Source organism: Hippichthys cyanospilos, chromosome 6 (assembly GCF_059441005.1).
Source record: "Hippichthys cyanospilos isolate Australia breed blue-spotted pipefish chromosome 6, RoL_Hcya_1.0, whole genome shotgun sequence".
NCBI lineage: Eukaryota > Metazoa > Chordata > Actinopteri > Syngnathiformes > Syngnathidae > Hippichthys > Hippichthys cyanospilos.
This window is the reverse complement of record NC_142374.1, coordinates 873689-886029: the sequence shown is the minus strand read 5'-3', so window position 1 is coordinate 886029 and position 12341 is coordinate 873689. Positions and strand designations below refer to the sequence as shown.

Below are 12341 nucleotides of genomic sequence, written 5' to 3'. Positions count from 1 at the left end.
TTAATTGTTTCTCGCCTGATTCTGAATATATCACGTGCTAGCCGTCAATTGAGACCCATTTTGAAAAATCAGATTGGCAAAAAAATGGAATACATTCTGTGTGAATTAACTGAAAATGACACTATGGTTGCGAATTGATTAAAATTTGCTTAAAAGTAAATAATGTGCTTGGTTCTAAGTAGGCTTCATTTTTTTCATTGGTTTGCACTCAAGTAAGTTTGCTATATTGCCCTGTGTGCCAAGTTTTTGCCATGTCCTGAGTGACTTTTTCTTACTTATTTACTTTACTTATTTCTTTTAGTTTATTATTATTATTTGAAAGTATCAAGCCTTGAAGCATTGTTTATTTACTACTTGTTCAAAAAAAGGGCAATAAATAGACATCTTCGACCAAACATGATGAACAATCTTGATTTCAATATTGACCTAAATAATCGTGATTATTATTTTTGGACATAATCGTGCAGCTCCGGTATCTAGTTTCACCTAGTCTGCTATACTGTACAGTAGAGGTAAGCTCGGGCATAAAATATCCAGACCCGACCCGACCCAGGCCCGCGGTATTAAAGCCCGACATGGGCCGAGCCCGACCAATTAACTTGATTTGCAGGCCCAAGGCCGAAGCAAACCCAAAATTTCATATTTTATTTGTGAGGACTCGAGAGGAGGAAGTGATTTATGATAACAAATTAAAACCTTCTGTAACAAAATCTAAGTTTAACAAGACTGTATAAACATTTACATATTTTATATTTCTGTGTCTGCATAGGTTACATTATCTGACAATTTTCCATCATTGATGGATTTTTTCAAGAGTTTATGGGGAAACTTTTAAGGTTGTCCATCATTGGTGCGCACTTAATTACGCGGAGAAATACTGCAGCCCACTAGGCTTTATAGAATAAAGCAAATCAAATAAATGGGAAAAGATATATTAAGATTATTAAAAGGGCGGCGTTCATGTGCGCAGAGCACACTCTGGCTCTGCGGCTCGTATAGTAGTTAAATAGCAATTACCTTACAGCGCCTTTTTGTTTTATCCAAATTATTTATTTTATAACAATTATTCCTGTTGTGAGATGGCTTACTCGCATATGAATGTTTCTCTGAGCCACCGTAGTGAACGACTGGGCTACAGGATGACATCAGAGAGAGAGAGAGAGAGTCGTGCGCAGCAGTATTTATGTTAGCTTTTGATACTGCTGTACCGTTCCGAGAACCAGCAATAAAGCCGATAAGGTGAAACCCAGGTCTGGTTAATTCACGTGACAATTCTTTATTTTAGTATCCACATTCCACACACCGTTTTAGTATACATTTTTATAAACATATATTTAAAAAAAAAAAAAAAAAAGTCAGTGAGATAGAAGCCCGGCCTGACCCGACCTGACCCGAACGTAATGAATGACATTTTGGGCCCGACTCGGCCCCAAATTCGGGTCTGGTCAGGTCGGGCTTGGGCTTAAAATCTTACGTGTACTGTACAGAGTATTACTGATTTGAAACATCATTGCCATAATGACTGCTTGTCACATACTTAAATTGCTTCTGCTCACCCTGCATCTGGACCAGGAACTCTGTTTTAATGCGGCGGGCAGCCTCACTCTCGTTCTCATTCCTGGAGCCACACAGAGAGTCTACCTCATCGATGAAAATGATGGAGGGTTTTTGCTGGCGAGCCAGATCAAACAGATTCTTGACAAGTCTTAAAAAAAAAGACAAGGATAGAGAGAATTCTATAGCTCTATTTACAGTAAATGAATAAGTATTAGCACCCATTTTGCCGCATATCAAATTTCAAACAAATAAGTAAAATGTGAAGTAAAATTTGAATTTTTTTTGGGAAGAATCACAACCAAATGGGACACAATTGCAAATCAGAATGACATTTACACAATATTGTTAACAGTTTTTACAAAAAAAGAAAACCTTGAAAAGTAGGATGTGCGAAAGTAGTTACCCCCTTTTGACATGTAATCTTATACAGTGGACCCCTGTTACAACGTCCCTGATGTATGTTATTTTCATGTTGCGACCTGGAATACTGAGTTTTTTCTTCTTCTCTTGATGACATTTTCCCGAATTTGCACCTAAAACAACTCATGAGCCTAGGGGCTTGGCTGTATTTGTGTTGTCTTGTCTCCATCTGCAGGCGTTTTTAGGTAAATACACTTATTTTCAACGCGTCACTACAGATCTGGTCTGCTATTTGTCAGCGTTTCCTCACTGAGATTCTGGTCTGCTATTGGTCGACCTCACTTGTTTCAAAATGGAGGAACGGTAAAGCTTTGTTCAATTGTGAGTGGTTACGAAACCGTATTTATAGTGCATGTTACTGCTTAATTCAAAGTTGAAAGGGTTAGCCATGCGTCCCAAGATTGCTTGTGATGTTAAAGAGAGAAGTAAGAAAATTGTCTCAATGGAAACGATGCTGGAGATAACTCTTTTTAGGGAATATGGGTATAACAAGCGGCACTCAGAGGTAAATAAATCCTTTTTGTATTTTTGATTTATGACGTTTTCAGATTGTATGCATGTATATTATATAAACGTAGCACTTACTATATTATTTCGGTACCAATTTTTAATATGTATGTACAATTTTGATGTTTTTACCTGGGGTTCTAAACGCATTAGCTATTTAACATATGTTTGGATTGCCCGTCATACAGCCAATTCTCCTTACAACCCCAACAGCCGAACGGATTAACTCTGTAGCACGGGTGCCCACTGTATTTATATATAAGTCCTATTTCTTAGTTTATTTGAAAATATTTTTTAAAACAGAATGATTGTTTAACTTCACAGCTGTGTCTGCTTCTAAAAGATGTTTTTTTTAATCTCCGTTTGAAACCTGAAATGTGGAAAATATTTCGAGGGCCCAATCTTTCGAGGTACAAAAAAAAATGGGAGGGTGTTAGGGCAGTAGTTGTGGGAAGCGGAAATTAGAATGTGAAACAGCATTTGTTTTAATGTAATATAAACTACACATTTAGACCATTTTCACAGTGATAAATGAGCATTACTGATGTTACAAAAGGTTTTCAATTTTTTCACAAAACAAAACATTATTATAGCACTGCTGATAGTGCCAGGCAAGTAGGTTCAGTACACATTATGTGCGTGAGTATTAAATAGGTCAAAATAACTAAAATAAAAGTAAACATACTTCTCACTTTCTCCCAGCCACTTAGACATGAGGTCTGAGGAAGAAACAGAGAAGAATGTGGAGTTGTTGGCCTCAGTGGCCACAGCCTTGGCCAAGTATGACTTTCCTGTTCCTGGAGGACCAAAAAGCAGGATGCCCCTCCACGGTGTTCGCTTACCTGAGAATGTACACATACAGCTATTCATGCAGGATAAATGTACAGTACATGGATGATGGACATACATACATACGATTAACACATACAATACATACACAGACAAAATTGAGTTTGAGTTTTTTATAAAAACTCAGATTATAAAAACTGTGGGGAAAAAAATTGTATATATATATATATATATATATATATATATATATATATATATATATATATATATATATATATATATATATATATATAGTAGAGTAGAGTAATACTGAAATGGTAGTGTATGGTTAATGTGTTACACTGACTGTTGGATCCTATTTCATTTTGTCTTAGATAAGAAGTACATGTAAAACAAAAATTATGGTAAAGTCTTGGCTAATTGATAAGATATGGCTTACTGCAAGTATGAGAAAGTGTAGTGTATCGTTAAATCACATGTTCTGTTGTCTAATTTCCGAGTTTTACCATGACATAAGGATGATAATGGTCAGGGGCTTTTGACTGAATAAAGAAGATTAAAGCAGGAAACAAGTACTAATTATTTGACTTGTTAACAAACTGTCCAGATTCAAGAGATTCAAGATTCAAGAGTTCTATTTCGCCCTTCCAGACCACCACGGGCTTTGCCCTAAGCATGGAATAAGCCTTCACACTATTGTTTTGTTGTCATTTGCATAGTAATACAGTGGACACCCGTGTTGCAACGTCCCTGACCTACATAATTTTTTCATCCCCTCTTAATGACATTTTACCGGTCTTGCGCCCAAAGAAAACATGACGATGGGGCTTGGTTGTATTTGTGTTGTTCTGTCTCCATCTGCAGTTATTTTCAGGTGCCGTCCCTGCAACGCGTCACTCCAATTCTGGTCTGCTATTTGTCGGCGTATCCTCATGGGGATGGTGGTCTGCAATTGACCAAAATGGTGGAAGAGCAAAGCTTTGTTCGATTGTGAGTGGTTACGAAACCATATTTATAGTGCATTTCACTGCTTAATTCAAAGCTAAAAGGGTTAGCCATGGGTCCCCAGATTGCTAGTGATGTTAAAGAGAGAAGTAAGATGATTTATATGGAAACGATGGTGGAGATAACCCTTATTAGGGAATATGGGCATAACACGCGGCACTCAAAGGTAAATAAATCCTTTCTATATTTTTTTATTTATGATGTTTTCTGATCATATATTGGATATATCAATCACTTACCATATACTATTTTGGTAACATTTTTTGATATGTATGTACAAATTTGATGTTTTTACCTGGGATTCTAAATGCATTAGCTATTTAACATAGGTTTGGATTGCATGTCATGCGGTGAATTCGTCTCACGACCCCAACCGCTGAAACGGATTAATCTCGTAACACGGAGGCCCACTTTAGCACACAATGAAATTCTTATTCTGTTCACTTCCTCGAGCAGACTACATTCCATAATCAAGCAAATAAAAGGTAGGCATTTAAAAAAAAATAGTCGGTGAACATAATCGACACTTCCGCTCAAGGGCAGCATAGTCAGAAAAAAAACCTGAATCTGGAAATATAATAATAATTAGAGCTGCAAGCAGCTATAAAGAGCCCTCGCAGACCTGTGCACGTTGGGGTATGAACAGGTTGGGGTATGAACAAGGACTATGAATGATGAAAAATTAGTTTTAGATGACTTCAGTGCAGGACTCTTATCAAATTTGTAAAATTTAGACTCTCTTTCTGTACATCTGAGCATATGGCTCGCGCTGACTTTTTTGTAGGGCTCGAGGTCCTACATAAGGCTACAAATTTTTGTAGCTTTAGGTCAAACGGGCCGGGAGTGAGAGGCTATTTTCCACTCATAAGGCCATTTTGGGGCCAATTACAGCCACTTTTTTCGTTTTGGCGAGTCATCTGACTTTGAGGTGGCGTGCAGACTACTCCCATTATCGAAAAGTCGTAAAATTTTAGAACCTTAATATTCCATGTCTTAATGATGTTCTGACCAATTTTGACTTGTTTTACTCAGACTGAGCACAATACATGAAAGTGTAAAAAATGACATTTTAATCAACCACTAGGCGGCGCTTGTAAGTATTTTAAAAAACTTTTTTTAAAGGTGTTAAAGACATAAGTTTCCATGTGTCTATGAAGTTTTAGATTTTTTTTAAGCTAGTACATCAAAGTTATTAAGGTTTATGTCTCTCTTGGCGAAGGAAAAATTGAACATATAATTTGAAGCCACGCCCCTATCATATATGTCAGCGGATCTGCACCAAATTTTGCCCAGTTGTGCCCATATGTCTAATTATATACCACAGCAAATTTGAAGGCGATTGAGTAAAGCGTTTCGGAGAAACAAGGAGCAGTTTGGGACCTGCAAACGTGCAAAAATGGGCCAAAAATGCACATTCAAAAATTCATAACTCTTTTTCTGTACATCTGAGCACATGGCTCACGCTGACTTTTTTGTAGGTCTCTAGGTCCTACATATGCCTAAAAATTTTCGTAGCTCTAGGTCAAACGGGCCGGGACCAGGTGCACTTTTTCGACCTTAGGTGGCGCTGCAGAGCCATTTTTTTTGCATTTTTTTGGGAAACACAAAAATATCCAATTTTTCACCGGGCCCGACAAATGTGCAAATTTTGGTGACTTTTCGTGCATGTTTAGGCCCTCAAAAATGGAAAAGCGATGCACAGTAAATAATAATAATAATAATAATAACTAGAGCTGCAAGCAGCTATAAAGGGCCCTCGCAGAACTGTGCACGTTGGGGTATGAACAGGTCGGGGTATGAACAAGGACTATGAATGATGAAAAATTTGTTGTAGATCACTTCAGTGCAGGACTATTACCAAATATGTAAAATTTAGACAAGGTGGGACAATGTGTGTGGAGTTACTGCAGCTTTTATTGTTCCAATTTTGTGACTTACAATGCCATATAGGCCACACCCACTGTCGAAACATTGTACTCATATGTGGGGGGCATAAGGCATGGCCACTGGCTTTTCAGAACACATTTTAAGGATATCACTTTAAGGGGCTCAGCAGAGTACATAAAAACATTAAGGATTTGCTATTTTTTTGCAGCCACTAGGTGGCGCTCGTACTATGATAAAAAATATGCGTGTAGGTGTGTTTCACATTGGACTCCAATCCCATATACGAAGTTTTGAAAATATCAGATCATCTAGGTCCAATTACAGCAACTTTTACCGTTTTGGCGAGACATTGGATTTTGAGTTGGCATAGAGGCCACGCCCTTTATTGAAAAGTCATAAAAGTTGAGAACCTTAATGTTCCAATGTGTCATAGCTTATCTGACCATTTTTGAGTTCATTTAGCCAAACAGGCATTTCACAGTACATAAAAGTATAAAAAATGAGATTTTTGTCCGCCACTGAGTGGCGCTGTAAATGATTTGAAAGTTTATCACATAGCTGTATTATTGCATGACTTTTAAAGTCCCAGGAAAGTTTCAGATGGTTTGAAGCTGTCATAGCTGAGTTATTAATATTTTTGTCACTCTTGGCGAAGGAAGTATTAAACATAATTTGAAGCTCCGCCCCCATCTTTTTTGTACAGAGATCTTCACGATATTTGGACTATGTGTGCCCCTCAGTTGGATAATGATTCGTGCCAAAGGTGAAGGTAATGGGGTGAATCATTTAAGAGAAAAAGGCACTAGTTTGAGACCAGCTAATGTCTAAGAATGGGACAAAACTTTAATTAAAAAAATTCATAACAATTTTTCTGTACATCCTAGCACATCACTTCTATTGACTTTTTTGTAAGTCTTGCAGTCCTTCATATGCCTACAAAGTTTCATAGCTGTAGGTCAAACCAAACAGGATTGACTGTAATCTTTCGACTAATGACATTTTTTGCAGCCACTAGGTGGCGCTAGCTTTAAACTGGAATATATTTTTGTCGATATGTTCAGGAGAATATTTTCATCCAATGTGTGAAATTGTGAGAAGATCAGATCATCTGGGTCATATTACAGCAACTTTTACTTGACAGATAAAGTTTTGGAATGAAAATGGTCGTAGAGGCCACGCCCATTATCGAAACTTCGTAAAATTTGGTGGAGGTCAGCAAGGCTGTCTAGAGGCTTTTCAGACTTAATTTCAGCGATATTACTTCAAAGGGCTCAGCTAAACACATAAAAACGTTTAAAAAATGCTATATTTTTGGCAGCCACTAGGTGTCGCTCGCACTATAAGAAAAAATACGTTGATAGGTGTATTCCGCATTGGAAATCCATCAAATATGTAATGTTTAGAAAAGATAAGACCATCTGGGTCCAAATACAGCAACTTTGTTCGTTTTCGCGAGAAATCAAACGGACATTTTTGTTTGCCACTAGGTGGCCTTATAAGCAATTTAAGATTTTTTTAAACACATGTGTTAAGGGCTTGAGTCCTCATGTGTCTGTGAAGTTTCAGATTTGCACCAAATTTTGCCCACTTGTGCCTCTACGTGTGAATATGGACCACAGCAAATTTGAAGGTGATTGAGTAAAGCGTTTAGGAGTAACAAGGAGCAGTTTGGGACCTACAAACGTGCAAAAATGGGCCAAAAATGCACATTCAAAAATTCATAACTCTTTTTCTGTACATCTGAGCACATGGCTCGCGCTGACTTTTTTGTAGGTCTCTAGGTCCTACATATGCCTAAAAATTTTCGTAGCTCTAGGTCAAACGGGCCGGGACCAGGTGAACTTTTTCGACCTTAGGTGGCGCTGCAGAGCCATTTTTTTTGCATTGTTTTGGGAAACACAAAAATATCCAATTTTTCACCGGGCCCGACAAATGTGCAAATTTTGGTGACTTTTCGTGCATGTTTAGGCCCTCAAAAATGGAAAAGCGCTGCACAGTAAATAATAATAATAATAATAATAATCCGGAGAAAAACAAGAGGGCTCTCGCAGCGGTAGCTGCTCGGGCCCTAATAATAATAATCCGGAGAAAAACAAGAGGGCTCTCGCAGCGGTAGCTGCTCGGGCCCTAATAATCCGGAGAAAAACAAGAGGGCTCTCGCAGCGGTAGCTGCTCGGGCCCTAATAAGAATAATAATCTGGAGAAAAACAAGAGGCCTCTCGCAGCGGTAGCTGCTCGGGCCCTAATAATCCGGAGAAAAACAAGAGGGCTCTCGCAGCGGTAGCTGCTCGGGCCCTAATAATAATAATCCAGAGAAAAACAAGAGGGCTCTCGCAGCGGTAGCTGCTCGGGCCCTAATAATTCGGAGAAAAACAAGAGGGCTCTCGCAGCGGTAGCTGCTCGGGCCCTAATAATAATAATAATAATAATCCGGCAAAATTGGAAAAGCGCTGCACAGTAAATAATAATAATAATAATAATAATAATAATCCGGAGAAAAACAAGAGGGCTCTCGCAGCGGTAGCTGCTCGGGCCCTAATAATCCGGAGAAAAACAAGAGGGCTCTCGCAGCGGTAGCTGCTCAGGCCCTAATAATAATAATCCGGAGAAAAACAAGAGGGCTCTCGCAGCGGTAGCTTCTCGGGCCCTAATAATAATAATAATAATAATAATAATCTGGGGAGGAACAATAGGGACCTCGCAGTGGTCACTGCTCGGTTCCTAATAATAATCCGGAGAGGAAGAATAGGGACCTCGCAGCGGTCGCTGCTCGGGCCCTAATAATAATAATAATAATAATCCGGAGTAAAACAAGAGGGCTCTCGCAGCGGTAGCTGCTCGGGCCCTAATAATAATCCGGAGAAAAACAAGAGGGCTCTTGCAGCGGTTGCTGCTCAGGCCCTAATAATAATAATAATAATAATAATAATAATTATCCAGAGAAAAACAAGAGGGCTCTTGCAGTGGTAGCTGCTCGGGCCCTAATAATAATAATAATGATAATAATAATAATAATCTGGGGAGGAACAATAGGGACCTCGCAGTTGTCACTGCTCGGGCCCTAATAATAATCCGGAGAAAAACAAGAGGGCTCTCGCAGCGGTAGCTGCTCGGGCCCTAATAATAATCTGGAGAAAAACAAGAGGGGTCTCACAGCGGAAAATCAGAAATTGCTTTTGAATAGTGCTTCAACAGAATTACATTTTTTTTATTTAAAACAAAACATGTCATGAAATAAGCCTAGACACACATCTTATTTGATGGTGGATCTTCACAAAAATATATATTGCAAACATTGGGGTTCATCCCAGTGGACGAGAGGGTAGCCTCCCTCGCCTTTGGGGGGGTCCTGACTGTTGTTTGTACCCTAACCCAAACCCTAACCCACCAAACAGCCATTCAGAGTACCCACCCTTTTTGGAGTCCTTGGAGAGTGTGCTGGAGAGGGCTCCCTCCAGGGACTCCCTCGTTCTGCTAGGGGACTTCAATGCTTACGTGGGCAATGACAGGGAGACCTGGAAGGGCGTGATTGGGAGGAGCGGCCCCCTTGATCTGAACCTGAGCGGTGCTTTGTTATTGGACTTCTGAGCTTGTCACGGATTTCCATAACGACCACCATGTTCAAACATCGGAGTGTCCATATGTGCACTCGACTTTGTGGATGTGTCATCAGATTTGCGGCCGCATGTTTTGGACACTCAGGTGAAGAGAAGGGCGGAGCTGTCAACTGATCACCATCTGGTGATCAGTTGACAGCTCCGATGGTGGGGGAGGATGCTGGCCAGACCTGGCAGACCCAAACATATCATGAGGGTCTGCTGGGAACGTCTGGCAGAGTCCCCTGTCAGAAGGAGAGAACTTCCACCTCCGGCAGAATTTCTCCCACGTCCCGGGGGAGGCGGTGGACACTGAGTCCGAGTGGACCATGTTTCGCGTCTCCATTGTCGAGGCGGCTGATCGGAGTTGTGGCCATGAAGTGGTCAGTGCCTGTCGTGAAAGCAATCCTCAAAACAGCTGGTGGACAACAGCAGTAAGGGATGCCATCAAGCTGAAGAAGGAGTCCCATCAGGCCTTTTTGGCCTGTGTGACTCCAGAAACAGCTGACAAGTACTGGCTGGCCAAGCGGAGTGCGGCTTTGGCGGTTGCCAAGGCAAAAACTCGGGTGTGGGAGGAATTCGTGAGCCCATGGAAAGCGACTTCCAGTCGGCTTAGGAGAAATTCTGGTCCACCATCCGGCATCTCAGAAGGGGGAAGCAGTGCACCAATGACATTGTGTACAGTGGAGATAGGGCACTGCTTATCTCAACTTGGGACATTGCGAACCGGTGGGCAGAATACTTCGAAGACCTCCACAATCCCACCGACACGTCTTCCCCTGAGGAAGCAGAGTCTTCAGGCACCGAGGTGCGCTCTCCCATCTCTGGGGCTGAAGTCACTGAAGTCACTGAGGTAGTCAAAAAAACTCCTTGGTGGCAAGGTCCCGGGGGTGGATGAGATCCGCCCCGAGTTCCTGAAGGCTCTGGATGCTGTAGAGCTGTCTTGACTGACACGTCTCTGCAACATTGCGTGGACATCGGGGACAGAGTCCCTGGATTGACAGACTGGGATGGTGGTCCACCTTTATAAAAAGGGAGACCAGAGTGTGTGTTCGAACTACAGAGGAATCACGCTCATCAGCCTCCCCGGTAAGGTCAATTCAGGGGTGCTGGAGAGGAGGGCCCCTCAGGAAGTCAAGTCTCAGATTCAGGAGGAGCAGTGTGGTTTTCAACCTGGCCGTGGAACAGTGGACCAGCTCTACACCCTCGGCAGGGTCCTCGAGGGTGCATGGGAGTTCGCCCAACCAGTCTACATGTGCTTTGTGGACTTGGAGAAGGCATTCGACCGTGTCTCTCGGGAATCTCTGTGGAGGGTGCTTCGAGAGTATGGGGTACCGGACACCCTGATTCGGGCTGTTCGATACCTGTACAACGGATGTCAGAGTTTGGTCCGCATTTCCGGCAGTAGATCAAATTGGTTTCCAGTGAGGGTTAGACTCCGCCAAGGCTGCCCTTTGTCACCAATTCTGTTCATTACCTTTACAGACAGAACTTCAGCGCAGCTGAAGAGTTGAAGGGGTCCAGTTTGGAAGCCTCAGCATTGCATTTTTGCCTTTTGCGGATGATGTGGTGCTATTGGCTTCTTCAGGCCGTGACCTCCAACTCTCACTGGAGTGTTTCACAGCCACGTGTGAAGCGGCTGGGATGAAGATAAGCGCCTCCAAATTTGAGACCATGGTCCTCACTCGGAAAAGGGTGGAATGCCCTCTCCGGGTCAGGGATGAGGTCCTGCCCCAAGTGGAGGAGTTCAAGTATCTCAGGGTCTTGTTCACGAGTGAGGGTAGGATGGAACGTGAGATCGACAGACCATCGGTGCGGCGTTTGCTGTCATGCGGACTTTGCACCGGTCTGTCATGGTGAAGAAAGAGCTGAGCCGAAAGGTGAAGCTCTCTGTTTACCATTCCATCTACATTCCTGCCCTCATCTATGGCCACGGAGCTGTGGGTCGTGACCAAAAGAAAAAGATCCCGGATACAAGAGGCCGAAATGAGTTTCCTCCGCAGGGTGTCCGGACTCTCCCTTAGAGATAGGGTGAGAAGCTTGGTCATCCGTGAGGGGCTCAACGTTGAGCCGCTGCTCCTCCGTGGTGAGAGGAGCCAGCTGAGGTGGATTGGGCATCTGGTTAGGATGCCCCCAGACGCCTCCCCGGTGAGGTGTTTCGGGCATGTCCCACTGAAAGAAGGACCCGGGGATGACCCAGGACACGCTGGAGGGACTATGTCTCTCAGCTGGCCTGGGAGCGCCTAGGGATCCTTCGGGAAGAGGTGGATGAAGTGGCCGGCTAGAGGAAAGTCTGGGCTTCCTTGCACAAGATGCTGCCCCCGCGACCCGACCCTGGAAGACAGCGGTAGAAGATGGATGGATGGATAAGTGGACTAAAAACGGTGATACACCAACGAACAGGTTTTTGTGCGCAAGATAAACCTATGTTCCGTTTTTGGGTTTTGTTGATGTAATAAAGTGATGGTTGAGATCGACCCTGCCTCCCCGCTGCCATTCTTGCCGGTCGCAGGCACAACTTGTTCGTCCACACACTTGTTACAGAATGACTCGTATGTGTAAGGGCGAAAATGGCCGCCG

General features: G+C 42.3%; 1 protein-coding gene across 5 annotated transcripts in view; it reads right to left on the bottom strand.

Moving 5' to 3' along the window:
- vps4a (vacuolar protein sorting 4 homolog A) overlaps positions 1 to 12341 on the bottom strand; it is an 86855-nt gene that overhangs the window by 29807 nt on the left and 44707 nt on the right. For 4 of the 5 annotated variants that reach the window (XM_088417688.1, XM_088417690.1, XM_088417691.1 and 1 more), the window contains 2 exons: positions 3170 to 3326; positions 1557 to 1705 (listed from right to left, as the gene is read on the bottom strand). In XM_088417688.1, coding sequence (XP_088273814.1) covers positions 1557 to 1705; positions 3170 to 3326 — 306 coding nt within the window. The remainder of the gene's footprint in view (positions 1 to 1556; positions 1706 to 3169; positions 3327 to 12341) is intronic. The other variant, XM_088417692.1, reaches the window with a different exon arrangement.